The sequence below is a fragment of the Sorex araneus genome, chromosome 3 (genome assembly GCF_027595985.1).
Source record: "Sorex araneus isolate mSorAra2 chromosome 3, mSorAra2.pri, whole genome shotgun sequence".
Lineage (NCBI taxonomy): Eukaryota > Metazoa > Chordata > Mammalia > Eulipotyphla > Soricidae > Sorex > Sorex araneus.
Genome location: NC_073304.1, coordinates 48757409 through 48782283, shown reverse-complemented (window position 1 = coordinate 48782283; position 24875 = coordinate 48757409). Strand labels below are relative to the sequence as shown.

The 24875-nt window shown below is 43.3% G+C and overlaps 1 protein-coding gene across 3 annotated transcripts in view; it reads right to left on the bottom strand.

Annotated features, from left to right (window-relative positions):
* PYGL (glycogen phosphorylase L) overlaps nucleotides 1-22875 on the bottom strand; it is a 44037-nt gene extending 21162 nt beyond the window's left edge. For all 3 annotated transcript variants that reach the window (XM_055131370.1, XM_055131371.1, XM_004601732.3), the window contains exons 1-9: nucleotides 22368-22875; nucleotides 16933-17034; nucleotides 14616-14694; nucleotides 10607-10710; nucleotides 6646-6777; nucleotides 3157-3268; nucleotides 2492-2574; nucleotides 1806-1949; nucleotides 1494-1586 (exon numbers count right to left, since the gene is read on the bottom strand). In XM_055131370.1, the coding sequence (XP_054987345.1) occupies nucleotides 1494-1586; nucleotides 1806-1949; nucleotides 2492-2574; nucleotides 3157-3268; nucleotides 6646-6777; nucleotides 10607-10710; nucleotides 14616-14694; nucleotides 16933-17034; nucleotides 22368-22610 (1092 nt within the window). In that variant the 5' untranslated portion in view covers nucleotides 22611-22875. The remainder of the gene's footprint in view (nucleotides 1-1493; nucleotides 1587-1805; nucleotides 1950-2491; nucleotides 2575-3156; nucleotides 3269-6645; nucleotides 6778-10606; nucleotides 10711-14615; nucleotides 14695-16932; nucleotides 17035-22367) is intronic.
* Nucleotides 22876-24875: the final 2000 nt, after the last annotated feature.

The window sequence follows — 24875 nt, the reverse complement described above, 5'->3', positions numbered from 1 at the left end:
TTCATTTCTGCGTCTCCCATTCTGTAAGGCTGGAAAATGTCAGCTGCAATGCAGAATCTACCTTTAATGGTTGGAAGCGAGCAACAGCCACTTATTTAAGAAATACAAGTGTAAAAGGAGCTTTTGGGAGGGAAAAAAAATCTCTCAACCACAGATAGTTTGAAGAGTTAAAGAAAAAAGAAGCCCGCCTTCCACCGAGATTTAAGCGCAGCGGCCACACGTGTGTGGCCTTTCCGCTGCTGCACAAGCATGATCCCGGAGGCCAACTGAACTACAGCTCGCAGAAATGCCTCTAGACTCTGAACTGAGCCACTGCCCCATGCGGCGCCAGAGAGGAAGGGTTTCTCTCTCCAGGCTTTTCCATCTTATGAGCACCACAAAAGGGAAGTAAAAGCTTGCAGGGATGCAATTTCTGGCAGAATTTTTCCTGGGCTTTATACAGAAATCCAAAACCTAATATCTCTTAATTGTCAGCAATGTGAAATGGTTCCTTTTTAGCAGGTCTGACTTTGGGGGGAAACTCCAAACAATAATAGTGAGTTTTTTGTTGAAATATTGAAGGTAATCAAAGTAGCAGCCATGTCTCTAGACTGTGAACTAGGCTATAGCCCCATGCCGGCTGAGGAGAGGAAATATCCTTCTTTCTCGGTTTTTTTTCCCTTTTTGGGGAGAAGTGGCATGGAGTCCCCCATATTATGAGGTCTATTAAGCAGGCACAAATTTGATGGCGCGGGAAGGAGAAAAAAAAAGTTATGTACTTGGAACAGTGGGATGCTTGGGCGTCTCGGGCCGGGGCCGATACCGGAACGCGGTTCCCCGAGATTTGACCCTGGTGGCCACACTTTTGTGCAGCCGCTTTGCTGCTGATCAACCAGGATCTGGAGGCCAACTAGACTACTTTTGGTCCCAGAAATTGCTTGCAGCCATGTCTCTAGACTGTGAAGTAAGCCATAGCCCCATGCTGGCCGAGTAGGGGAAATATCCTTCTTTCTCGTTTTTTTTCCCTTTTTGGGGAGAAGTGGTGTAGCTTCCGACATATTATGAGGACTATTAAGCGGGCACAAATTTGATGGCGCGGGAAGGAGAAAAAAAAAAAGCTATGTACTTGGAACAGTGGGACTTCATATCTCTTCATTCTTAGCTAATGGAATAATGGAAAACTAATTATCAAATGCTTCCTTGGCAGTAGGGCTGTCTTTTTTGGGGGGAAACTCCAACAATAGTGAGTTTTGTGTTGAAATATGGAATGTAATCAAGGTAAAGAGAAAATGAAGTGAAATTTATCAGTTACACAGGCGGGGATGGGGGGCGGGGGGTGGGAGGTATACTGGGGTTTTGGTGGTGGAATATGGGCACTGGTGAAGGGATGGGTGTTTGATTATTGTATAACTGAGACATAAGCCTGAGAACTTTGTAACTTTACACATGGTGATTCAATAAAATGAATAACTTAAAAAAAAGAAAAAAGAAAAATGAAGGCAAATCATTCAAACCTTGGACCAAGGAAGCTTCTCAATATCTACAAACACCCTCATCAGCTCCGGGATGGCGAGGGCAGGATGAGTGTCATTGAGCTGGATGGCGACCTGTGTGGGAATAGACACGGGAGTGAAGGGGCCAGGTGGGCGTGGGTGCCGCCTTGTTTGCAAACCTGCTGGGGCAAACTACCAAACACAGAGCCTGAGCTCTGTGCATCTCACACCGGCCTGGCCTTCTACGCATAGGGACAGACAGGTGCATCAGATAGAAATCCTGATTCCCCCCTCAAGACTGTGTCTGCCTAGGTGCAGGGATGGGATACTTGCCTGGTCAGGAAAGGCATCAAAGGCAGTCGCAGCACTGGAGCTAGAGCCAAGCTTGGCGGATTTGAAACGTCGGATGACATCTTGCAAGGTAGCAGCCACCACAAAGTACTCCTGCTTCAATCTTAGTTCCTTCCCTTCAAAAAACTTTGGGCCAGAGAGACTGGGTGAGGACAACTCACTCTGCTAAGTGTGACCAACATGTGACTGGGTACTTCAGGGCCAATTCCTATCAGCTATTGAGTGGAAAATACCAAGCTTTACACCTTCCTGAAGCTCCATTAAAATGTAAAGGGACCGACAAATAGAAGCATGGAGAGAGGATGAAGGGAATGGGAGAGCAAGCAACAGTGCTTTAGAAACTCAAGATGCTTAAATGGTAGCTGAACCAGAAGCCTCAGGAAATCAGAATCCTGACTTAACAGTGGAGAAGAGCCAAACTGCTACTCAGTTTATGCACCAAAGTTCCTCACGGCTTAGGAGCTGGCAGCACCAATGCCTTTGGAAGCAAGGGTGAGGGTGGGGTGAAAGGTTAGTGAGGAGCTTGTCTGCAAAGCAGCTGGGCTCAGACCTCATCTCCAGTTCCCTCCGCTGAGGAATTTCCTTTGCCAACTCAGACAGAAGCTAAGTAGGTGCTTTGGCAGCAAGCTCCTTCTGTTTCCACTGAGAAAGCAAGCTTGATCACTCACATTATCATTGGGATAGAGCACGCGGGAGATGTTCTCAGCCAGATTCCGGTCCAGCACAGCCTGAATATAGTCTCCAACATTAACTGAGGGCAATATTAGAAAAATGAATGATGAGACAATCGAGCCACCTGTCCTGGAAGCTGCCTGCTCTTGCTGATGTTTGCTGACGGCCAGATGGGTGTCCTCGGATTCCTAGGAACCTAAAAGAATCTCAGCAAGCCTTGCTGCTGTGATTCATGTGAGAGACAGTGAACGCTCCTCAATAGAAGCTTTTTAAAGATGTCCCCCTGTCTGGAGATGTGGCTTGGTGTTAAAGTACAAATTTTGCATGCATGAGACCTGGGTTTGATCTCTGGACTGAAAACAAGTTTGCTTTGTCTTCCATGCTTGCTCTTTAAGTGGCTTAGTCACTGAGGTGTTCAGATCAGACACCCAAGTTTAGTTTTGAGTTTCTAGCAGATGGAAACACTGGGCAGTGCTGAGGGACCCATGTGGTACCGGGGATCGAACACAGAGCTCCTGCATGCAAAGCATACTTTCCAGCCTTCTGATCTATCTCCCCCACTCTGAAATGCAGGGCCCTTTTTCTCCAGATAAATTTGATTTAATTCCTGGGTAAAGCGATTAAACACAGCGAACAAACAAGAGCATCTGTTGTAACTCACAGTCTCTGAGGTTAAAGTCATTTGGGGCCCGAGCTGACCAGAGGCGCATGGTGTTGACAGTGTTATTCATGTACCCAGGCACTGGGGTGTCATAGGGCAAAGCCAGGACCACCTGTGGGGTGAAGCAGAAACAGCTGCTCATTGTCTCCCAGGTGTGATGGCACAGGTTCAACAAAGCTGGCAGACAGCAGCTGGAATTCTGTTCCTGACACGATCACTAGTCTGAAGATACTTGGATTGAAGGTAAAATTAGAGGCCTCATGGAACTTCCGCTGAAACAATGAGGATGACCTGAACCTTCTAGACCAATGAAACAATATCATTTTCATTTTCCTTTGTGGCTTGATCTGGATGTAGATCTTTCCTAGTTCAGATTTAGCCATTGTTGTAAAAATAACGAAGTGTCAAATGTGGCTCCTGACCCATTACAAAATAGGAATTGGGAAAAGCTTTGCATAGATTATTCAATGATCTCATTTCAATCATGATCAAAACCAGTGCAACAGGAAATGGATGATGATAGAATACTGCAAGATGTTTTGAATGCTCTGCTAGAGTTTTCAAAAAATTGCATGCAGAAGCGTTTCTTTAGTGAAAACTAGCTGAGGCAGGTCTGAGAGAACTCTGGAAAGTCAGACTTACCCTGTGATAGTCATTGCAGTAAAGACAGAAAGATAAAATGTGTTTCCTGTGAACTTAGCACTTATGGAGGAAAAGACTTATGTTAGTCCATTCCTCATTGGAGTCAAATTCCAAGGAAAGGGAATAATTTATTGATGTGGAGGAGCTATAGCTCATTTTGAACCAACTCATTTTGAATAGGAGAGGTGAGGATGAGAGAGAAGTAACATGCCCAAGACCATAGTAACTATCAGAGTTGAGACCTAAACACAAGTCATTTAAAAAAATTTTTTGAAGTGCTAAATTGTGAAGGAAGAATTAAATTGATTGTATCAATCAATCACATCTATTCATGTATGCTCTTATGAACACTGTGACTACAGAGGAACTAATCACTAAGATTTATTTAGAAATCTTTCATTAGAAACTATAGTAGGTCTCTGGAGACTTTTAATGCAAGTGGTTATCAGTCTGAAAGAGTCATTTACAAAATGAGATTGAGTGCGGGGTCAAACACAATCTGACCTTTCCAAAGCAAATGCCTCTTTAGAACCTCAGGCCGAAGCTGCCACCTCAGAGTTCAGGATTAGGTCGTGCTTGCTTTCTTTAAGGCACTCCCTTTGTAGTGGAAGAGCCAGGACTTCTCTTGAGCAGTGGTTATTCTCAGGTCCCATCATCCTGACCATTGCTCTGAACGGCACTGCAATCTGAGGCATGTCCCGAGAACCTCACTTCTTTCCTTTTCTCTTTTCACTGGTGTCACTCCTATGCCGTGTGAAGGACTTCTCTCCATCTCCCTCTCCCCATGATTGTTTGTGCACCTTTCCCCAATATACATCAGTTGTGCTTACAATTCTCTCTGCTGTCTTGCATCGGTGGAAGAATAAAATGAACAGTGGGTTTCAAGAAAGCCTTCCACATGCACACTGCATGTCTGACCTCATGTTCTTTGACCTTTGGGGCTGACGCATAGGATAGTTTCAATTCATAAGGTTCTGCACAACCTGGGTCAGCTCATTATATATTACACTTGCCCCCTAACCTTGCCTTTCTGGACACAGAAAAACACACTCTCTCTAATTGAATTTCTTAATGGAGTATAAAAAAAATGTTTCTAGAGGTGTTTTGTAAATACACTGTATACTTGAACAGTGGGATCCACATATATCTCTGAGCAGAACAGTGGTGATTCTCAGGTCCCATCAGCCTGACTGTCTTGGGCTGTGTACACTGATAGGGTTAAACAAATCACAAGTCAAGATAAGTTTTAGATGCCAACACCTATACCAAGTACATGTTAGCTTAATGCCAGATATATGTTTTATTTTGGTGGGGTACCTATGATTAATTTATTTCATCTCTCCTAATCATATTTATATCAACTGCAACTTAGATTGTGACCTACTATTTAATTAACATTAAGTAGTATGCATGAAATGAAAATTTCGTCCCCGCTGTATTATCTCTCTAGTTCCCTTCTACTGAATTTCTTGACCCTGGGTCTGATATGCAAGAACATCATATACTTGCTCTTTACCATTTCTTTAAGCTTTCAAAGCAAGGCCAATGATACATATTTGTCAGCTTAAGACCCGATTTACGGTTTTTAAGACCCTGTTATCGGCCTTTACCAATAGATATCTCACACAGAGCCTCTAGTGACTGGATATCACAATCCAGAAATTAATAATGACTATTTTTCAGGAAGTTTGAAAAATTCAAACCACTACTGGGGACATTGAAAAGTGAACTCTTCAGTTATAGAGCAATATTCCAATCAGGTGGCACCAGAAAAAAGACATGCCCAGGAAGCTAAATACACTTGGATCAGCACTTCCTCTAGAAGTGATCTGGCCCGGAATAAGAGTACATTTTGTGATAATTTGCATTGTTTTTCTTAACTTTGACTGAATAACAACCCTGGCAGTCTTTTTAATAAGAACTTCAGTTTCTGAAATAGTTACCTGTATAATTTATAAGTATGTATATTCTATGTAGTATTGGGGAGAGGAATGATATATCATTTTATATTATTTTTACTTTTGGGGGAAGGGTGCTCCCAAGCAGTGTTCAGGGAGCTGCAATTTAGAATGGCCATTTCCAGCCAAATAGGCCAATGCAAGAGATCAATGGCTCTTGGCTCCACAATGCCAGGGATGCTCTGGCTATCCAGGAGCTATGGGGGCCTTCAGGGCTACACCCACCCAGTGATGGTCAAGAACCGTAGAGTGACAGAAATAGAAAGGTGGGGGCATGCTAGGCATATGCCTTAATTGCACTATTTCTAGGCCCCATAAAATGACATTTCAATGTATTTGATTTCACAACTAACAACTTCATAGAAAATTGGAGTTCTAAGTATGCTGGGACTATAAGAACTGATGAGTCACTGTGAAGCTGATTGCAAAATGGTGAAGTGGCTTGACCTTGGTGAAATAACTTCTGTCTTGGTCTCAGAAACCTGGTCTCTACAATAAGTCAATTGCACTAACATGACTCCATATTTATTTATAAAAACATAAAAATACCCTACTAGAGGCCAGAGTGATAATATAGTGGGTGAAGCATTTGCCTCACACATGGCTGACCTAGATTCAATTCCAGGTAATCTGGGTTCAATCCCTAGCACCCTGAGGTTGCCTATACCCACCATGTGTGATCCCTGAGTGCAGAGCCAGGAGTAAATCCTGAGCACAGCCAGGTGAGACCCCCACCAAACAAATCTAAAACTAAGATACACTCTATTATTCAAAGCACAACACAGTGTCCTCAGATACACACTAGACTATTGGTGTTCACCCTGCTGCTACAAAATTTGCTGCTGTGCAAATCTGTTGGTACAAAATGCTGGGAGGAGGCATTGCATACCTGGGTGTCAAGCCACTTGGCCCCAGTCTCAGTGTGCTCTACTCTTCCATAGAAGTGCACCGGCAGCGTGAACTCAGGGCGGGCCTTCTCCCAGGGGTTCCCATGCCTGAGCCAATCATCTGCCTCTTCTACCTGCAAAAGAGACAGGATTCAGAATTTATCTTTAGGGTATTTGGACATAGCCATTCGATTATGTTGAATTAAAAATATTTTTAATTGAATTGACTCAAGAATATGTTGTTGCAAGAAGGAGTGTTAGTTATGCCAATCTCAATTTATATTTTACTATCATATATATCTTACTGAATTTATCTCTTATTACTTTATATATCTGTAAATATCTGTGTGTATATGTGTATATACATATATATGTGTAACCTAAGTCAGAAATTATATTTGCTAATATGGATCTCTTACACAGGTGTTCTTGCATTTACTCAGAAGAAGGAACTGTGGAAGGAAGTATAAGACGGAACTATGATTTCACCCTTTTAGAGGATATGAGGAAAATGTAACTTCTCAAAGTTACACAGCTAGTAAAAGAGCACAACTAAGATTTGTGTGCTCTAGAGCCTACAATGTAGATAAATCTATAGCATCAATAAATGCTAGGCCATCAATAAAGTCTAGCCCAAGCTAAAGAAAGGAGCCCCTTCGAGATATTGATCCTTGGATGCTTGTCTTTTATGATGGTTTCATTCCAGATTCTTGTGTCTGAAATACACCTGAATAGGCTAAGATACTCCTAGAAAATTAAAAAGGATTTTATTCAGTATAAGTCTAGAATGACATTGCAGTTTTAAATCTTTGTTTAAGTAATATATAATTTTGCTCCAATAACATGCATTAACTGTGTTCATTTTGAAAATACCACATAACAAGAGGTAAGGAATTTTATTGACAATTTCAAAGTTTCCTATATATTTATTAGTTTTTAATAAGGTATTTTTGGAAGTAAACTAGTTTTTAAAAACCATATTTGCTTAAATGGATGTGAGAATGTGAGGGCGGGGGGGTGGTTCAAAAGAGAACACAAGCTTCTCTAGAGGGAAGAGCTGAAAGGATACATCTTAAGCTGAGATGCAGGCCAGTCTCAGGAGAAGATAATGAGCACTTAACAAAACATTCTCATAGAATTTTTTAAAAATAATAGTTTTTAAATTTGGGGTTTCTTGGACAAATGGATTTCTGTCTGCAACAAACTACCAGACAAATATGCTAAAAGAATACATCTGGGATACATTTCTAAAGTAAAGAAACTATTGGTAAAACCTTAAAAATTATATAAACGTTAAAACATTTAAGACAAGAAGGGAGAGGCAAGCAGGTACTTTATTTTATTTTTAGTTTTATTTTTTAGTTTTTGTTGTTTTGGGGCCACACTCAGCTGTGCTCAGGGCTTACTCTTGGCTCTGTGCTCAAAGATCACTCTTGGCATTGCTCAGGGAACCAAATACAGTGCTGGCGATTGAGTCCAGGTTGGTCTTGTGCAAGCCAAGTGCCTTACCTTCTGTATTATCTCTCAGACCCCTAAAGTCTTGACTCATTTTGTCTGTGAGATTAGGATACCATTACAATTTTACTATTAGATTCCTTACTCCTCTCCCACCCCGAAAATATAGCTTCAGCTTAGGAATTTATAAATAATGATATATGCTGGGTGCTTCATGATTCTTGAAATTTGAGTTCAATGCCTGTCCAAGGCACAGAATGGAGAGAAACAAACACAGCTATGATCTATTGAGATATTAACATTATATTAATGTCAACAGACAAACAAGCAAACAAATGCACATTAATTTATTCAAAAATTGATCTATCAAGAAAGTAGTAAGCCTCCCATTAATGACGAATATGTCGGACAACGAAGGATAAAAGAGGGGCTCATAGAAACATCATAGTTTTTTGTTGTTGTGTCTTTGGGTCACACCCGGAAGTGCTTAGGGCTCACTCCTGACTTAGTGCACAGGAATCGCTCTTGGTGGGGCTCTGAGGATCATGTGTGGTGCTGGGGATGGAAACCAGGTTGGCTGCATGCAGGGCAAGAGCCTACTTGCTGTACTAGTGCTCTGGCCCAAGAAACATCTTTTGGGTAGAAGATCTAGGAGTGAGAAAAATTCCTCAGGCAAGAGGATGAATCAGATGCTAGATGAAATCTGGATAGGGCTAGATGGAGATGTGAGCTAACTAGTAAAATGCATTTTGTTAAAATACAGAGTCCCAAGTGGTGAGGTCAGAAAGTCTACATTTAAACCACCACTCCAGAGGCTTAGTCAGTGTCAGTCAGGATTGACATGGTGGTACAAAGAAACCTTAATTCAGAATTTAAGTCTAGATTTCTGTTCATTCAGTCAGGCAAACACATATACACAAAATTAATGCTATTTTTCAGTCAACAAGAAGCTAGTTAAATTAGAGGCAATTAGCTTGTGTTATGAATAGTAAAGCACTTTTAACAAGAAATAAATTTAAAGTCATATAAAACTACAACTAGAAATGATGAAGACATGCACAAAGCACCCTGATGTACAAAACGCTGCATGCAGACATTAGGTGAGGTGAGCTTGGGTCTTGGGGTGAGAGTTTCCTATTTGGGGTTTGGGATACAAACATGTCCAAATATTTGTTTTTTATTTTTTGATTTTGGGGCCATACCTGGTGGCACTCAGGGGTTAGGAAACCATATGTGGTGCCAGGGATGAACTGGGGTCAGCTGCATGCAGGGTGAGGCCGTACCCTTGTACTATCTCTGTGTCTCACCCTCACCTGCCCCCCTCCCCCCGCCACTGCCCAACCTTTTGTTACCTCCACAATGCTTCCTCCTAGGTTTTACTTTATTGGAGGAGATGAACAGCACTGCTAAGTTTGTCTCTTAGTAGGTTCCCAATATCCTCCCTTAGAGACTCTCTTGCCTCTTGGCACATTCTCTCATCATACGCATCTTTTGAGTTCCTTGTCCCAGAGAGTCTCCAAATTCTGAGTGAAGGGAAAGAAGGTGGCAGTGGTCCTGGCTACCTTATATTCTTTCTGTCTCCTGAATGAGTCCCATCCTAAGTCCAACCCTGAGTGTGCTTCCATCACACTGACTCCTGGAAATGGGCGAGGAGTGCAGAAGACTTAGCCTTTGTGGAAATCAAATTCAGAATCAAAATCAAATTCAGAATCTCTTCATTAATTGTGTGTATGATGGAAAGACTAGGGGAGGAAAATCTAATTCACACTTAACATCAGGGAAAAATCCATCCTAGGATGGAGTGCAGACTTAAAGAGTTACCCACATTAAAGAGAGAGACCCCAGTAAATCTGACGTGGTTATGTAAAAAGTAAAATGAGAACCATTAGCGTGCATGGTTTATATGTGCATACAAATTTCCATGGAACATTCTAATTCTACCTAGTAAATACAAACCAGATTTATTTGCTAGGGTAGTTAATAAAATTGCCTACTTTCATATTATTAAAATTGAAAATATTTAGGTTATGTCTCTTCTTCTAAATGCTGAGTATAAAGAAGATTGCTAAATGTGGACCTGGAAAGCAGGGCCACAGAACGGCGTTTGTCAGCACTGTGATCTGAATGAGTCAGTTTCCTCACCAACAAAATGGCGACAGGCTTTCTACCCTCAAGGCTTATGGGGAGAACACGAATCAAAAGCAATGCCCCTCCACTCTGCATGCTGCTGAGAATGAAGTCATCTATTCAGGCAGTCAGTGCTAATACTTTCAGAGTGCCTTGTGCACAAGATGCTGTGGATGTGGCTTGAATGAATAACCTCGGCAGACTCTCTGTTCATTGAGAATGTACATCTCATTGAGGGGAGATTAATAGGACCTACTGATGTCAAATGACAAAAAAATTAGTAAAGCTCTGCGTGAGGTGTTTATAAATGACAAACACTATGAAGAAGCACTATGAAATAGTTGTTGAATGACAAAAATTAAAAAAAAAAGGTTCACATACTTGCCATCCATCTCGGATCTTCTGATTGAAAATTCCGTATTCGTACCGAATGCCGTATCCATAGGCTGCGAGTCCCAGCGTTGCCATGGAATCCAGGAAGCAGGCTAAGTTATACAGAGATACACCACAGGCAAAGTCATTAAGGTTAGTCAGAATTTCAAACTTTTCTCTAAAAAATTATAACTGCCAAGAAGCATTTCTTTTGGAACCACATCTTTTTTTAAAGCACCCAGTGGGTGTTAACTTTTTAAATATCAATTTTTTCCACTTATACGATTAACACTAAAATACAAGACATATAAAGGAGAAATCAAAATTCACTTATTACCTCACCAGCTAACAAGGAACCACTGTGTGCAAGTTGGCATTGGAGAACAGAAACAGAAGCCGGACTGTTTGAGAAATGTTTATTATTGTATCTGTTACTAATATTGCCCTTTCTAAGAGAGCCCTGGTTCGACTCCTATATGAAGAGAACCCAGAGGAGAGTACAACTTATATGTGATCACTTGAGTGTCTCACTGGACCTCTCCTATAGACTCTTTCTGCTAAAAGAATTTCTATGCTGTTCAATTAGGTGGAGGCCAGATACTGTCAGGGCTGGAGGCCAGATACTGTCAGGGCTGAACTAGGAAGTGAATCATGTTTGATTAGGCCAATCATGGGAATTCTGTTTCCTTCATCAGTGACTGGTGTTGTCATGGACATGCAATGACACTCAGTTTAATGAGAGAAGTAGTAAGTCCTTCGGGATAAGAGATATGGGCCAGGGATATGATATGGGTCAATGTGGCAGAGCAAGTACAAGGTCATGAATTTGATTCTCAGAAAAGCATTAACTACCACCATGAAGGGTAGGCCTGTTGCCTCCCAAGCACTGGACAGCACTACCCACCTTGAACCTGGCACTGGTCAGCCCACGCAGTTAGGCTGAGCATTGCCGGGAGCAGCCACTGTGGCCCCCCTCCCCACTGCTTGCTCCCCTAGTTACTGTTTAAAAAAAAAGTTGAAAATAAAGTCCTTGCTGCTGTCCTATTTTTCTCAGACAGAAAAGCCAAAATAAAACAGAGCTGGAGCCTGAATACTTGTGCTGCTGAATAATCCAATCTTGGAAAGGCCCAACCTCTGCACTTCTTGTTCTGTGGTAGCTCATGTAAGTTCTTGAAGGTTGATGGGCTTTTGCTAGGTTTTCTGTTACATGTAGCACTGTAGCACTGTCGTCCAGTTGTTATCGATTTGCTCGAACAGGCACTAGTAACGTCTCCATTGTGAGACTTGTTGTTACTGTTTTGGCATATCGAATATACCACGGGTAGCTTGCCAGGCTACATGTAGCCAAGAGAATCAATGCAAGAGAACCTGATCCAAAGCAACCGATCTTCAGGCTAGGAAGGAATCTAACTTGTGTATAAGCTTAGGGGTCACACTAATCACATTGTCCTTCTCAGGAATTTGAACTGAGAAACAAATAGAGATTAAGGAAATATATAAGAGGTTCTGAAAGTAAAAAGAGCACTGAAAACTGTAGATTAAGCAGAAAGGTGGGAGTTAGGTTCATGGTAAAATCCTGAAACAGATCTACAAAGGCCAAGTCCAGGCTTCCAACGTACTGAACTATCACACTAGTCTTCCAGGCCCCATGTCAAGAGTTTTGATCTAGCTCGTGTAGAGAGGTGATTATTTGTTTTTTCTGGGTCCTGATAAAATTATTATTTTTTTTATTAGGTGCCTCCCCATTAGTGCTCAGAGGCCCAGGGCCACTCCCAACAATACAGAGTGTGGACCTGATTGCTCAGAGCTTAGGCCCGAGATGCAGTGTGCTTGGGCTCAGTTTGCGGGGGACAAAACTCATGAACACCAGCCACGTCTCCACCCCTGGGCCTCAAATTAATTCTAGAGCCTGCCCAGAACAGAATGTTAATGTTATCTGTCAGGTAAGAGGTGAGGTCACTGAGTGAGAATCACTCATCTCTCTTCACACTTCACTCTTTAACTCTAACTTAGCACCCGAGATTGTGGTCATTAATGTCGTGATATAGAAGGGCTGAATGAGACAACAAATATGGCAGGTCTGGGCTTTACCTAAGAGGCAGGGAGCTGGCTGTCATTCTGAGATGTGCATGTCACAGATTTGTTTGACTTTCTTTCCCACGCAAGAATCAAATCACCTGATATTTTACTTCACCAGCTAACAAACACCCAAAGACAGCATTTTCTTTGACTAGTGGCCATGTTAAAGCGCACGCAGGATCAAATAATGTGAAACATGTGAAAAGGGGTATCTAGTAACCTGGAAGTCCTTGTAAAATTGATTTTAGAACTGTTTCTGGAAGGAAGAAATACTTTTCATAGAGTACCACCTGATAAATATATGTATGTGAGTACATTTTTATTATAGTATTTAAATTTTGCAAGTAAGACACAATACCTTGAACTTGTAAAAAAGCAAACCATTAGAGATAGGGCTAATATCTCCTTCTTTGGCCATCCCCAATTCTGTACATTTCTTTAGGGAAGATCACCAAGGGCAGTTTAGTGTCCCACAAAAATTCCAGGCATTTTTGTGGGTTTATTTATATACATACAGAAAATATTGACTTTGGGGGCCTCCCAAGCAATGCTCATAGGCCCAGAGACCACTCCTAGCAATAATTGGCCAACTGGGTGGAACTGTCCAGTGATACGATGCTGCTCCAGCCCAGAAGTTCTGGGTGCCACAAGGAATACACCTAGCAGTACTGGGGGTGGTGGGGACATGTGTTACCAGGGGTCTGACTTGGTGTCTCCTGTCAGCCTTTTGAGCTATCTCTCCAACCTTCATAAAATATAATAATTTTTGAAACATGTGTAAATAGTATCGTATTGAATATTTTTTGTTGCTGTTGTTGTCATTGTTGTTGGTCTTGGTTTTGGTTTTTTGGCCACACCCTGCGATGCTCAGGGCTTACTTCTGGCTCTGCACTCAGGGATTGGAGGACCATACTGCTATCTCATCTGGACCCTGAATGTATTTTTAATGTAACTTGTTTCCTAATATTTGTTTTTGGCTTCCCTGTGGAAGGTTACCTAGAGAAGTACATGTACATCAACTTTATTCTTTTCAGTTGCTACATATTATTCTACAGCATGGATATTCCACAACCTATTTACTCAGTCTCTTATCAATGGACATCAGAACATTATTTTGCCTCTATAATCAATACTGCACAATTATTTTTCCCTCATGCTCCCTTATACACATGTTCAAGTGTTGCCTTGAGGGTCTATATCAGCAAGTAGATTGCTTGGTCACAAAGATGCATATTTCTAGTTTAATGAAATTTGTATTATATATATATTTGGATTATTTTTGCCCTTTTTTTGGTCACACCCAGAAGTACTCAGGGTTTACTACTGCTTTTACATGCAGAGATCACTCTTGGAGGTGCCAAAGATTGAACTTGGGCTGGCTGTGTGTAAGGCCAGCACCTTATCCACTAACCCCAACGTATTATTATGTTCTTAGTGCTTTCCTCTATATTTGCTAAAAAATAATTTCTCAGATAAGGCAAAGAACTCAGATTGCATCCAAACAATAATAGCTATTAGTGAACAAAATTATACTCATAATAAAAACATGTGTATCACTACCTCAAGCCTATCACGAAATAAGTTGTCAAGTGCACAAGGTAAGACAATGGTCAACTAACTCATGTTACACCACACAAGCACACATTGAGCAGCTCTAACAAACAGCAGTGAAGTGAAAGGGCCACTGTGGAAACCTTAAGTACACAGGAAAGATCTGCTTAAGTGGGCTTTAAGCAATGCTTCTCTTGTTCAACTTCCTTTTTTTGACTCTTTCTTTGGAACTGATCAAGCCACAGTGCAAACTCAAAACCAAGTTATAATCAGGTCACACACAGCATTCTGATCGGCAAGTTCATCTGGATTTTGTAGGCATGGTGTGTGTGGCATCTGAGAAGGCATCCTTGGCGGGGGAATGGAGTATGCTCACAGTGCCACTTACCAGCAAGCCTTCCAAGACCACCATTGCCAAGCCCAGCATCTTCTTCAACTTCTTCTAACTCTTCAATGTCCAGTCCAAGCTGGTGATGAAAGAAAACAACATTCAATAGGGATACCAATGTGGCCATTTGGGGGAGCACAGGTACCTCCTGAAGCTCTGGCACCAGTTTTATTTGGGTACTGGATCCTGTAAGTTTCTCTGCAGTGTGGTTTTGCTTCCATTATCCATTACAGAGGCTGGTGACTACAGACGGTAGGAGCTGGCACAGCCAAAACTTGGAGAAGGACATGGGCTCCAAATATCCATTATATACATTTATGTCTTAGTTATGGGATCCCAGGCAAGCTACTAAATATCTTCATGTCTCATCTCTTGCAGTTAAATAAAAAAGCATAACTGTACCTATATAACTTAGGGTTGCTTTGTTTTAAAAGATTATATAAACAAAGCTATTAGAATTACTCCTGGTCACACATTCCTTATGTGTTATGATGGTTAGTTATTACCATTTTTTTGTTAGTTATTACCACTTTTTAACATTATATTTCATGCTGCTGTGGAAAAACCTCAGAAATTGTTCAGTCCCGAGTGAACACTAACTGGGCTGAAAGATTTTAAAAATTATCAAAAGGTGTAAGGTCAGACTTTCTGGGATGGACTAAAGTTCATCTTTTTATGAACAGAACATATTTACTCAGAAGGGTCAATGGTTATTAACCCCTAGCCAGTTAGTGAGTCACTGCCCATGAGATGTGCAGCTGGATAGCAGGAAGGGACAGGGACACCTTAGCCCTGGGCTTCCTGGGTGGGGCTAAAATTCTCCACTTCCCCCAGACATGGGAAAGAGCACAGGAGCGCAGGTGGAGAATGGCATCTGTGATCATGGGGTTGAGTGGGATTTGTTGCCAGCCAGCTCTCAGCACAGCCAGAGCCCCACGGCATAGCATAAACTCATCTCAGCATTCTGCAGCCTGAAGTTCACTTTGTTCTTTTACAAAGAAGAAGTTGATGGCTAGATAAATGAAATGGCCTGTCCTGTGTTGACTAGATAATAATCTATTCCACCCTTGGTTCACAACGGTCAGTTGGAAACTGAATCTTGTAAGATATGAGAGTGATGCGATTTATGAAACCAGGCATCATTAAAGATGGAAGCATATTTTACATATTTGAGAACATATGCATAACTGTGTTTGAAGCTCATGACCCAACTTCTATGAAATCACTTATTTTGATCTCTACTTTAGACCAAAAGATGCTTTCTCATACAAGTCTGGAGTGCTAAATCTTCTAGGAGTTCAACAATGAACTAGTTCTGTACACAAATTTCAGATTTGCTCCTTGTGACTTGTGTTTACTGGGGTCCTTGTGCAAATCACCTGCTAACATTAATATTTATTATTTAAAAATTTAAAGTCTGAAAATAAACTCTGAACAAGTATGACTGGGTCTCTTCATTCTACCTCATTAATTACTAGTTCAGAACATAGCAATTTTTAGCTGATATTTGGGGGGAAAAGGAGAGTGGAGAGGAGTGCAGTGGTTTTCCCATAGAAAACAAAAACTTAACCTGTAACAAGGAAACAAGTTCTCAGTGACAAGCAGCTGACCACATTTTGGCAATAATCCCACACTAAGGAAAGTAAGCAAGAGGGTAGTGTCCTATTTAGAATATGTCTTTGCAAATACCCATTTGTCTTTTTCAACCATATCTAAAAGGACTATTTGGCTTTGGAAAGAAAATACCTAAAGCTTAGGGGAAGAAATAGTTAAATATGTTGAATATGTTAAATAATATTTAGTATGTTAAATAGTTAAATAGTATGTTAAAGAGTTAAATATGTTGAATAGTTAAATATGTTAAAAAATAGTTAAATATGTTCTTAAAAACAAATATACAGAGAGATTTCTCATTTAAGGAGGAAATGTTTTTATGTCTTCTTAAGCAATAAAGATTATAGAAATCGGGGCTGGAGAGATAGCACAGCGGGTAAGGCGTTTGCCTTGCACGCGGCCAACCCGGGTTCAAATCCCAGTATCCCATATGGTCCCCTGAGCACGGCCAGGGGTAATTCCTGAGTGCAGATCCAGGAGTAACCCCTGTGCATCACCAGGTGTGACCCAAAAAGCAAAAAAAAAAAAAAAAAGATTATAGAATGATGGAATTTACAAATAGAACTTATACAAACCTTATACAAATAGAACTCAAACTTGGATCATTTGGAAAATGGAGACAGAAGCCCCAAGTAAACTTTGTGAATCTGATTGAACTTGAGATTTAAGAGGTGTGAATGAGAGAGCAACAGAAACAATGTACCTGGTAAATGGCCTCATCACAGGCATTCTGCAGGCCAAGGTTGATCATGGTGTTCTGTAATGCTCGACCCATGTAAAATTCCAAAGAGAGGTAATAAACCCTCTGAAACAAAGAAAGAAGAAGTCATGCTAAATCTGAATCCAGTTTTACTTAGCAAAATAAAACAAAACAAAACATAAGGTCACCAATACAAAGCACGCAAGTGGGTTTACTTTAACACAAGTTCCAATGTGATTCTTATAGATTTATCAATGGCTAAATAAAAGCACAACTGACAATTGGCACTAGGAAAACCATTTTATACCACATTTTGGGGGAAGCTGAGTTTATTTCAGCTCCAGGGGAGATAGGGTAGTGGTAAGGTGGATAGGGGAGAAGCATTCACCCTTCCAATCAGAGTTAATATTTTGTGTCTTGCATTTCCTGCTTATATACCTCATAAATTAGGTGTAGTTTTGGACAAAGTTAGAGTGTCATAGCTCATAAGTCTTCTGTAAAATGTTACAGGATGAGAATCTATTGGGGTGGCTGTGACCCTCTCATGTCCTTCAAGAAATACAAAAATTCACTTTCTTAGAGTACTCTTAATGACTAGAAATTATTCCTCCTGACTCATAATACTACAAATTGTATTAGAGTTAAAATTATTCTAGCAAATTTTCGAATTAGCAATAACAAAAGGCTATGTGAGATTTACAGGTGAATGGGAAATTCTCTGTCAACTTAAAAATTGTGTTCCTTGGACGCTGTAAGAGCCAGGTAAACACAAGAGTTGAAATGAGCAGTGCAAAGATCAGGTTGCCTAAAACTTTTAAAAAGACAAGTACTGTTGGGGCTGGAGCGATAGCACAGTGGGTAGGGCATTTGCCTTGCATGTGGCCGACCCAGGTTCGATTCTCAGCATCCCATATGGTCCCCGAGCACCGCCAGGGGTGATTTCTGAGTGCAAAGCCAGGAGTAACCCCTGTGCATCGCTGTGTGTGACCGAAAAAGCAAAGCAAAACAAAACAAAAAAAGACAGGTACTGTTAACTAAAAAATTAAAAATAAAAATAAGCCAAAACCCAGGATCAGTGAGGAATGTCGTTATTTCCTTTCACAATACCTTAGCTTCCTTACCAGTATTTGCTTCCTCCCATGAACACAAAACAAAATCTCTAAATGCATAATATAAACTAAAGTTTTAGAGAATCTCCCATTTCTCAAAGGAAAAGAAGAAATCAAAAAGAATTTGATTACGTCTAAAATATAAAAATTAACATAGTTTAGTCAGTTACTGTCATCCCGTTGCTCATCGATTTGTTTGAGCGGGCACCAGTAACATCTCTCATTGAGAGATTTATTGTTACTGTTTTTGGCATATCCAATATGCACGGGTAGCTTGCCAGGCTCTGCCGCGTGGGCACCATACTCTCCGTAGCTTGCCTGGCTCTCCGAGAGGGGCGGAGGAATTGAACTCGGGTTGGCCGAGTGCAAGGCGAACGCCCAACCACTGTGCTATCGCTCCAGCCCAACATAGTTTAATATATTAAATATCTATAAGTATACCTACTAGATATGTAAATATACTTGAAATATATGAAAATGTTGATTTAGAAATTTTACTATTTTTATAAAACAATGATTTTAAAAATCTTCACAGAGAGAGTCAACATCTGTATCTTAGCAGGTCACTTAGCACTATTTTCCAAAACACATCACTGTGACTTTGATCCAAGTAATTTAGATACTTAAGTAATTTAGATACATACTATGGATACTGGGCCATATTCAGCAGTGTCCAAGACTTACATCTGTTGTGAAGTGAAGCTCTGAGCTCAGGGATCACTCCTGGCCAATGCTAGTGGTGGCGTGGGAGATCATATATCATACCTGTCGAATTTGCTTAAATATCTACATGCTATTATTCGGAACCTCATCAGCTTATCAGCTACTTTGTGTCAGTTGGGAAAAAAAATCTCTTTCCAGAGACAGATACATGTCAAAGAGATGCATGATGCTCCCTACACCCTTGGCAGGCCCCTGTAAAGGAGGATGGAATATCACAGAAAGGAGAAGCTCAAGCCACAAACACCCATTTGTGTAATATTAGGGCCATTTCCCCCCCATTCTTTTCTATGCATTTTCAGGATCTCTGTAAGATGAACAGTACACACTGAATTTTTACTTTTTAGTGATCTATAAGAAGCTTGGTTGCAAACACAGCATATGTAGACATACATATGTGCACGCAACATATGTGTAGACAGACACACACAATTCTTGCTGCTGTGAAGAATTACTTACATTCAGTAATGATTTTATCTGTCTTAAATGTGTTGATTTAGTTATTCCAAATTAACATGGACTTAGACATTTTAAGGCATTTCAAGGTTGTTAAGAAATGCTGTTGCTCAAAATTAAGCAATACAGAATACCGGTCACATGACAGACTTTATAAGAACGGGTGTTTAAGGCAAGTTCCTATTTTTTCATAAATAACCGTTTTATTTTTTTTCTTTTTGGGTCACACCTGGCAATGTACAGGAGTTACTCCTGGCTCTGCACTCAGGAATTACTCCTGGTGGTGCTCAGGGAACCATATGGGATGCTGGGAATCGAACCCGGATCGGTCACATGTAAGGCAAATGCCCTACCCACTGTGCTATCGCTCCAGCCCCCATAAATAACCTTTTTAAAAAATGTGTGGTAACCTAACTTATATTGGGAGGATAGAGGAAGACCTTAATCACTAGTCTTGCCCATTCTTTTAGTCAGTGGTCTCTGAGAAAAAAAAATTGAGGATTTTTTAATGTACTTTGTAAATTATATATACAAACTACTAATATTATATTCAAAAGTGAACATTCTTTAAAGACTTAAAGAAGAGATTTTAAAAAACAATGTTTAAAAGATAATTGTAGCACTACTCAAGGACAAAATACTTCTGGAAAAATGCGGTAACAGAGGCAGTTCTTACAGGACAGGCGGGAGAGAGCTTAGTGACTGAAAGGGAAAGTACTCTCAGGCCAGGAGCAGAGGGATGGACAGGCCAGCACCTTGGTTTCGAGTAAGGTAAAATAACAGGAGATGAGCTGGGAAGACTGGTTTACTTGGGCTAAGAAGGGCCTGAAAAGTCTGATAACTGTTATTATTGGCAGCAAAGGGGCATATAATAACAAAGCATAGTTGGCTGAAAACTCTAGGCCTCCAGGTCAGCAGAGAAAGAAAATTTGTACTGGAGGTCATACAAAACAACAAGGAGTATTGGCATGCCCCGGAGCTCTCATCTTGCTGGCCAAATCAAGCATGTCTGCTAGCCAGCTGTGGCAGGAAGCAGGTAATAACTAAGCAATGTATTCATAGACCAGGAGTTCACTGAGGCCTAGAGGTGAGAATGGTGGCAAGTGGGTAATTTGGAGGAATATGGCAGAAACAGCAGAAGGTGGCGACCTGTTGAATGGGGAACACAGGAGGAAGGTGAGGCAAATTTTGCTCTGGGTAACTGACATGCCATTGATTTCGCAGAAGGTGGAGAAGGCAGGCTTGGGAGAGAATGATTTGAATTTGAGGTAAAAGGGAGAGGTCTAGATGCACTCACTCATCAAACACTGAGAAGGGTGGGAACAGAGTTTGAGAAAGACTTCAGATGGAGATCCAGACGAGGAATTCATTGGCAGTTACTTACTGGAGTACTGGGGTGGAGGGCCATGGGGGTAGGAGAGAAGCTTAAACACTCCTGCTGGTTCTGCGGGTGTTCCCAGAATGTCAAGGTCAGAGTATCTGGCTTATTTACACACGTATTTAAGGAGGACGGGTGGGCCCAGCAAAGACACATGCTAGGGACCCAGAAAAACCACTACAGACCTGACAAACTGCCAGAGGGAAAAACACAGGAAAGTGGATTCTATGGTGCTAAAGTGTTAGAGGGGCGAAATGGCTGGAAATGGGGATGTGGTTCTAAAATATGGCTCTATAGCTCACTCCCCAACTCAAAAGTTTACAAATTAAAATTTCAGGTCAGGGGCAATCTGGTGTGCTTGCTTAGTAGCGTCTGCTCTGGACAAATGAAGATTCAGTAAATACGCAGAGGCACAAAGTGTTCTCTAAGGCCAAATAGTTGTTACTTTGAGCCTGAGACATAGCAGATAAGGAGCGCGCCTTGCACATGCTCTACGTGACCTACCGGATTTAATCCCCAGCACCACTTATGGTCTTCTGAGCCTTTCTAAAGTGTGATCTCTGAGTGCAGAGCCAGAGTGTGGCCCAACCTCCAGGCTGAGAAAACACAGCTGCTCCCTTTCTTGGAGCCTTAGGCCAGGGCATCATTCTCCATTTAAAAGTTTCGTTGACGCTGCAGTTTTTAAAACTATGAGAAGTTTTCTTTTGCTTCGGGAATTTTGCCTCCTGGGTGTCTGCACTACTCTCCGCGCTGTTCCAATGAAGAAAGCTCCTGGTATTTACATGCCACCTCGGATCTCCAACAACCCGCCTTTCCAGTTTCCTCTCCCAAGAAAGGCTCATTCCCTCCTCCAGCCAGGGGGCCTCTCCCCCTCACCCCTCACCCAGAGCACAACACACTCCCTCTGCCAGGGCCTCTCAATCCTCCCCACCCCACTTTCCCACACTCGCAAAGCGCTGACAGCTTCTCTCTGCCCCAGGAACCCTGGGGCCCTCTCTCCCAGCCGCTCTGCTGAGGGGCTGGGTCAGACGGTGGAAGCACAGCCTTCCTCTGCAGCAACTAGGGGTTATGGCTGAGGTCCAGCACCTGCTGGGCCTTATGGGCCTCCAATTCTGCCAGCCTGGAGCTGGTGCTACTAGGAGCCACTCAGGTTGCCCCTAGCCCCCCACTCCTCTGTGAAGCTCTGGAGTCTCCACCACGTCCCTCCATCTAGACTCACAGTCTCCAACTCTTCTTTCCTGCTCCATCCCCTCCATCCCCTCCACTCTTGTGACCTCTCATTAGATCTGCATATGCCAGGCTCCACTCAGGCTGGGCTTTTCGCGCCTAGATCTCTGGTGGAGCAAGTACGCAGGAGGCGCACCTCCCGCCCCCACCTCCCCGCTTAAAGGCTAGCGGATCCCGGCTGCTTACAAGACCCTGAAAGGAGTCCCTAGCAGGCATGGGCAAGGGAGACCGGGCAGTCCCGGAGCGCCAGCCTGCACTGAGGTTTGGGGCTGGGGGGAGGTGGCGGGGAGTTGCACTGGGTGGTAGGGATTGGTGGCATGGCTCACCCGCCCTCTAGGCACGTTTCTGTCTCCCTGGACTTGATGGAGTGTACTTCCCTACTAGAGACTAGACCCAGTACAGGAGAGTCCCCCTTGGCCCGGGCGCGGCCGCCGTCTCCCCGACGGGTGGGCTTCCTGGAGGGGGCTCCCCTGGAAGCGCGGCTGGGGAGCGACCCGGGGGTTCTCGGGGACGCACAGAGAGACGCCGTCCGCGCCCGGGCGGGGTACCTTGGGGCACTTTTCGTAGTAATGCTGCTGCGTGCGGATCCAGCGCCCCACCAGGTGGTCGCGCACCGTGTGCGCCAGCGCGAAGTAGTAGTCGCGGGGGGTGGCCACGTTGCGGTCCTTGACCAGAGTGAAGTGCAGGTGCCGGTTGAAGCCCTTTTTCAGCTCGGCCACGTTCTCCACTCCCACGATGCCGCGGATGCTGATCTGCCGCCGCTTCTCCTGGTCGGTCACGGGCTTGGCCATGTCGGCGGGCAGGACGGGGCCGTCGGGCAAGCGGGACGAGCGAGCGGGACGGACGTGCACGAACCGGACGGAGCGACGGACGAGCGAGCGGGACGCACGGACGGGACGAGCTGCACGGGCCGGACAGGCTGCCCGAGGGGCCTGGCTGCAGGACGGGGCGGAGCCGTGCCCCGGGCCTGGCCTTCGGAGGAAAGTTGGGGCTCCGCCCTCCCGTCTCCCCCAGCACGGCGCCGCCCCCTCTACCGCTCTCGGCTCGCGGTTCCGCGGGGGCCGGGCGGGTGGGAGCGGCCGCGGGGCGCAGCTGGGCGGGCGGGAGGAGGTGGGGTTCGGCACGTAGACACTCAGAGGTTCCTTTCCGGGGCTGCAGAATCGGGGCGAGCAGGGTTTGTCTGCCTCCGAACTCTCGAGATTCTGGGGGTACGGAAAGGATGTCGGGGTGTGGACGTGTGCTGATGGGAAGCCTCATCTTCGCGGCGGCTTGTGGGGGCTTTCTCTGTTTTTAGGCGTCTTGCAAAAGGTTAGAAAGCTTTGACTTGTCCCCCTCACCTTGGCAGTCCTTGGCTGTGCCTTATCTTGGACCCAGACCTCAAAATAAAACCTAGGACTCTTCCTTTGCTTGTATTCATTTATTTTTTATTTTATTTTCTAAGCCACACCCGGGGGTGCTCGGGACTTACTCCTGGCTTTGTGCTCAGGGATCACTCCTGGCAGGATTTCGCAGGACCCTAAGGGGTCCCAGGGATTGAACCCTGGTGGGCCGCAATCAAGGCAAGCACTCTGACCCGCTGGATCTATTACTCCAACCCTCCTTTAGTTTTCGAGGACTCAGGGATTTGAGGTCCTTAAGCCCCAAGCTCACCCAGTTCAGAACACCCTATTAGGTCAGGAAGATCTGAGTTGGCCCCTTCAGAGGGATTAGGTATGTGTGGGAGGGACTTTCACTTGGGCCCTCACTTGAGGTCTGAAGGAGCTTCTATTTTAAAGTGGGGAGGGGCCGGGTAGAGAAGGGTCTGTGTGTGGGAAAGGCAAGCGCTGCTTACAGAGCCAGTTGCCTTGTTTACAGGGAACAAAGCAGCCTGTGTTCATCTGCAGTACAGGATGATCTTTGTACAGCTCACCTCCAGGTTTGGGGGCATTTATTTGAATGTGTGTGTGTAAACATTGGCAAAGGCAAACGTGATATTTTAGGAAGTTAGAGCCCTTTTCTTAGCGTTAATGTATTCTTTTAGAATCAGTCTGTTGTCAGAATTGAGTTTTCCAAATAAAATCACAGCACAGCTGGTTAATAGACTACTTTGAATAAGAAACCAAAGATGTGTATTTGGAGTTGTTGCCTTGGTGCCAGGAGATTACTGAACTCTGGTGAAATACAGCCCTCACCTTCTATGGAAGTACAATGATCAGAGTTCTGAACAATATCCAACTTTTCATTTTCTTAACATCAGGCCTTGTTCTTTGCAGTCTCTGAGATACTGATGCACCCATAGGGAATCAGTGAGGGGAGACAGTGAGGGTTGGAGAACCTAAACGAAGACAGAAATATCCAGATTTAGAGGCAGAGGGGAACCATTTCAGAATGAATGATATTAAAAATAACCAATTCTACAGGCTGCAGGGCTAATAGAGAGGGTAAGGTGTTTGCCTTGCACGTAGCTAACACAGTCTGATCTCTGGCACTGCAGTTGGCTCTCTGACCTCTGCTAGGAGAAGTCCCTAAGCACAGAGTCAAGAGTAGACCTGAACACATTTGAGAAGAGGCTGAGAAGGAAAGTCACTTAAAGAATCAGAAAAAAGTATGCTTTAAAAAAGATCAGCTTTAAAAGCCTTATGCTTTTCAAGCAGGAGACCTGGGTTCCAATCTCTGGCAATATATGGTCCCCTCAAGCACCACAAAACGTGGCCCACTGCTGGCACCCCTCTTCCTCACCCCAGGTAATGCATAGTACCGTGAACATTACCTGGAGTGACCCCTCTGGGAGAAGTTCCTGAGCACTGCAGGATGTGGCCTCCAAACCCAAACAAACAAAATCGACTTTGCATACCCCTAGGACCATCATTGCACAAGCCATTTCACCTGTTGGTATGACACAGTCCCATCAGTTTGACAGCTGGATGGAAGAAAGGGTGGAACAGTGGCATGAGGGGAAGCAAGGGCTGAGTAAAACTTATTCCCTTGAGCCACGATAAGTAAATTTAAGCCTTGGCATTTGGGTGGGGAGTGAGGAATTAGAGAGTCCAAAGGAAGACATGGGAGACACCAAAGCC